The sequence below is a fragment of the Trichinella spiralis genome (assembly GCF_000181795.1).
Source record: "Trichinella spiralis strain ISS 195 chromosome Unknown Scfld9, whole genome shotgun sequence".
NCBI classification, from domain to species: domain Eukaryota; kingdom Metazoa; phylum Nematoda; class Enoplea; order Trichinellida; family Trichinellidae; genus Trichinella; species Trichinella spiralis.
Window position 1 is genome coordinate 5,752,611 of NW_003526948.1, and position 4,535 is coordinate 5,757,145.

The 4,535-nt window shown below is 30.7% G+C and overlaps 1 protein-coding gene across 1 annotated transcript; it reads right to left on the minus strand.

The window, feature by feature from the left end:
- Positions 1 to 1,445: 1,445 nt before the first annotated feature.
- Tsp_10519 (hypothetical protein) lies at positions 1,446 to 3,896 on the minus strand. The gene is made up of 4 exons (XM_003372207.1): positions 3,860 to 3,896; positions 2,788 to 2,866; positions 2,461 to 2,594; positions 1,446 to 1,594 (listed from the first exon to the last, which is right to left on the minus strand). Exons 1-4 carry the CDS (start codon positions 3,894 to 3,896, stop codon positions 1,446 to 1,448), a joined length of 399 nt encoding a protein of 132 aa, XP_003372255.1.
- Positions 3,897 to 4,535: the final 639 nt, after the last annotated feature.

Below are 4,535 nucleotides of genomic sequence, written 5' to 3' on the forward strand. Positions count from 1 at the left end.
GGTCTGTAAGGTAAGGAGTATTGATAAATCAAAAACTGTCCTTGACATTTAAAATTCAGTCTAAATATAATCTATTTGACAAAAAACGCCATAACAAAACAAAATTCACTTAGGACAAAACACACCTACGTATGTCTGAAAATCATTTTAAATCAGAAAATCAAGTAGCTGAAATGAAGGTAATTTTAAGTGAACAATGTGCGGGCAAAAGATTGCTTATGGTCAATTGACTGAGTAACAGATTAGCTATTGCAAAGGTGATTTTGGAATATTTTAATAATAAATAAACTGCGCGTATAGGGTGTATTTAATCAAACTTAATTGTACGGAAATTTGGCGTTTATTATGTCACCTCTCATCTCATGTTGTGAATTCTTCATATTGGGAAATTATGCTCAATATCGATTCTCAATTGCATTGTTAAGTGATTAAGATTTAAAAATGAGAGAAACTGCCACTTATTGCTAAATGCGTTGTCTTCGCAATTTTGCTTTTCATGCTCTTAGGATGTTGATTAAAAAATTATTTTTCAGAAATTATTCCAAAAAATAATAATGGATAGAAGGCAAATCAAGTGTTTGGCTTCAATGTTGGTCTTCAGTCAATTTTCCAATCAAAACGCTGGGCTACCATCCACGGACGTCCTCAAACTGGAACGATTTCTATTATGTCAATAAAGCAAAGACCTCGTATGCAAATTTTTATTTTATTCATTTCTGCTGATAAATATGTCTACTGTACATTTTTCATTGCTCGGGCAGGAAGAAATGCAGAGTTTGGGCGAAATCTGTCCAGTTGTTGTGGAATTATTGGCTTCTACAGTTGGCACTTTGCTTATCTCAATGCATAGGTAAGTGAGTCACTTGAGTTGGGATATCTCGAGAACTATGCAACTAGGAACGGCGGGGATTAGTTTGTTGTACTTGTTGTTTTGCTAATTTTTTGAATATATTGTTGATAATTTGGATTTTACCCAAGCTTCTCTTGATAATCTTTACTCTGAAGTGCATGTTCCTTTCAATCAAAGTGCTGACGACACGTCCCTGTCGATTGAGAATGCGTAAGGCACATTGGAGTATATCTGCATATTAGCATCTAGTGGAAGTCATATTTATCTGTTGCTGATAGAAATATGATTATTAATTTCAAAGTAATGCTGCATAAACTGGTATGCAATCGAAAGGCGGGGAACGTTGTTTTCAGGTAAATGACGTGTTTGCATGCTAATGTTCTCTATTATACAGTGATAATAGAAAACCAATTGCTGTGATCATAAAAGTGGTTCATTTTGCGTTGCACCTTTGTTCTGTTTTGGAATTTTTATAGAAAAACAATAATTATTTATAGTAAATAATAAACATTCATACTAATGCAGTGGTTCTCAAAGTGTGGATCGCGTAAAATATTAAAGTACGGGAGTAGTCTTTATTTTTGTTAGCAGAGTTTTACTCATCGATAATTGTTGAGTGAACAATTAAACCTTGATTCAGTATTGATGACCTGAGAATCACTAATTTTGTCCGGCTTCCACAGTACTCACATGTTGTCCGTACCGGCAAATCCACAAAAGCAGATGGAGAATTAATCGAGTTGTCTGAAAATTCTTTATTTAAAGTCAGTTTTGTTTTAAAAATATACATTGCAAGCAGGTGGGTCGTGAAAAATTACTGTTTTCAAAAGTGGGTCGCAGCCCAGAAAAGTTTTAGAATCACTGCTGTAATGCAATGTAAATACAGTTATTTTTAAAGAAAATTTAACATCAGTCATTTATTTTTTAAAATGTTACTCAGGTTGTTGAGATTATCGTGAACAGTTCATTAAAGCTTTCATTGTTGATAATAAACTTAACGTCTGCATATCAGGAAAATTTGCAACGTTTTCGTACATTTCACTGAATTCTATTTTATTATTTTCATTGTAATAGAAGTTAATGGAAATTTTTTAACGCATCAGCAGTCCAGTGAATCGAAAGGATAATGTTTAATTACTTTTCGATTTAGCATTTTATTGCACAGTTTTGATTTCCATTACTTATTGGTTACTTAATGTACATCGGTTTAAAATCAAATTAAAATAAATTTCTATTTGATTGTAACTTTCACAGTAAAAGCTCCTTTTTTAATTTTATAATGATTTAATACCTCACTGTGGAGAATTAATGGAACTTTTGTGTGTTGTGAATGCTTTTTGAAACTTTTCTCTGGTATTATACGTACATTGTTAGCTTGGTGTAGAAAACCTGTGCATAAAATTCCTTTCGTAATCTGGCTGTTAACGTCACAAATAACTGAAATGGCCTACTTAATTGAGATAATTAAGTGATAAAAATGATATAAGCATTTTTTGCGCTGAGGATTTAATAAAGCAGTTAGTGTCAATGGTTTATGCAATGCTGGTTGCAAAGAATGGTAAAACTGAGTATCTGCACATACGGTTGAAAAGAAAAACTGTAAAATAAACGTGCTATCAAGCAGCTATTAATTTTGTTGGCAATTGTTGAGTGAAAGCGTTGTTTCCATCCATCCAGACGCGCCAGGCAGATTTGTGCTAAGCGCTGCTGTGGCTTGTAATCATTGAAAATAAGTCGCCTGGCACTGCATGCAAAGGATATTTTATTTTTGCCATTTGATAAATAATTACCTGACTTTTTATTGCCAGCACTTTTCATCAGCATCAATCTGTTCAAGCATTTTCACTTTAGCTTGGTTTTATTGGAGAATTCGAACGCTGAAATTATTTCTCATCTTGTCGCTTACTTTGCTCATTAGCACAAATGTTTTGTAATACCTATAGAAATGTATACGCTTAGAGAAATTTGTTTTGAATGAGTAGCTGACTGGCTGTGAATGTGCTTTTCTTTGTTTTTCTAAATAATTAAATAAATAGTTGCTCATTTTAAATTAAATTCCATAAAGTATTTTCAGCTAAATTGTTAGTTTTTATATCTATTTGAATATTTTGAAGGCAGAATAATAGCTTCAACATTCTATTAATGCTTACGTTCAAATTATATTGCAATATATTTTTCAAAACATAAATATAAACATCTGTTTAACATAAAATAATAATAATTTACGGGAGAATTTTTTCTGATAGACAAAAGCTACAATTCAATTCATTATGGATAAAAATTTATAGGCAACCTTTGCAGCACTTCAAGCTGTAATTATGCTTTTATAATGCTATGAATTTTACATTGAATTAAATTATATTTTCTCAAACTGCCAGTTGTGTCGTAGCAAATTCTTAAATATAGAGAAGCATACACGTCATAAGTTTAAAATACCATTTATAAAGTTATAAATTTCTTATACTTTATAAGTTGAAATTTTCGTTTGCAAAAATCATTGAAAATACTATAGCAGTAGCACAACAAAAATGCAAAGTCTGAGTAAATTGGACAATGATGAGAAGTAGAAATTCAAATTAATCTGTAAATTTTTATACGATTTAAAAGAATTAATACTTGGATTATGGAGATAACTGCATTATTTGCTGCTCACATTAAAATGCAGCATGAAATTTAGCTGCCTAGTGTATTCTTTTTAACGTTTTGCGCCATCCTGCACTTATGCGAATTTTATTTTCTTGGGTTACACTTGGTTCAAAATGCAAAATTAATTAATTAAATTGAAAATTCTTGTCAAACTGTTTCAAAAATTCTAGTCTTGAAAAGAATTTCAACATTCAGTCACTTGATCTCATCAAGATGAAAGTTATTTTATACGTATGATTCATACTGTAATAACATGATTTTTTAATGCATCAAAATTTTAATTTTATTCAATATGTCAGAGTGTTTTAAAGTTGTTTAAAATAAATAAATAAATAAATGCAGCTTCATTTTGAATAAGTTTACCAAAGGTAATTAATTTTTCTGCTGCGCATCTTACCATTCAGCAAACAGTTCACGCGATAGCTTCGTTCATTTATCTTGTCCTTTAGAATATCTATCACTTTTTCAGACGAAAAACAAAACAGCACTTGCTTTTTATGTAAATAATTTTACTTCACAGACATGCCAAATTTTAATTGTTATTTATTATCAGCTGAGACGATCATTTTTCCTTGTGAACATTTTGAAAGCAATACAGAGGGAGAGAGAGCGAAAATACAGGGCATTCCAGCAGAATTGACGTTCAATAAATTACATCGAGTAATTCTGCCAACTTTGCATGCCAATGAGTGGGTGTGACGCAAAGCCTTCCATATATTTTTGCTTTGCTTTTGAAGATGTAAAAAAATTCAGGTCTGCAGAATTCGTATGATTATTGATCACTTTTTCAAGTTACTTTTTTCCACTTTACAATCGAATCTGATTAACTGATGTGCTAATTAAAAGTTCTTGAAATTATATTTCAGAAAGATTAAAATGGAAATTTAAAAAAATATTATTTACGGCATTGTATTATTATATGTTAAATTAAATTTAAACTTGAGCAAATTTTTATTTCTATGCATAATAATAATAATAATAATGACAACAATAATATTATCTCAACAACTTATCTGAACGTAAAATTTTGTAATCAAAT

Excerpts from the sequence above, each read along its gene's own strand:
- Tsp_10519 (XM_003372207.1), bottom strand. The coding sequence starts at position 3,896 with ATGGTAAGATGCGCAGCAGAAAAATTAATTACCTTTG. Across the intron at positions 2,595-2,787 it reads AAGCGTATACATTTCTATAG|TGCCAGGCGACTTATTTTCA; the intron begins GTATTACAAAAC and ends CTTTGCATGCAG. Across the intron at positions 1,595-2,460 it reads TAATAGCTGCTTGATAGCAC|ACAACTCGATTAATTCTCCA; the intron begins GTTTATTTTACA and ends AAGAATTTTCAG.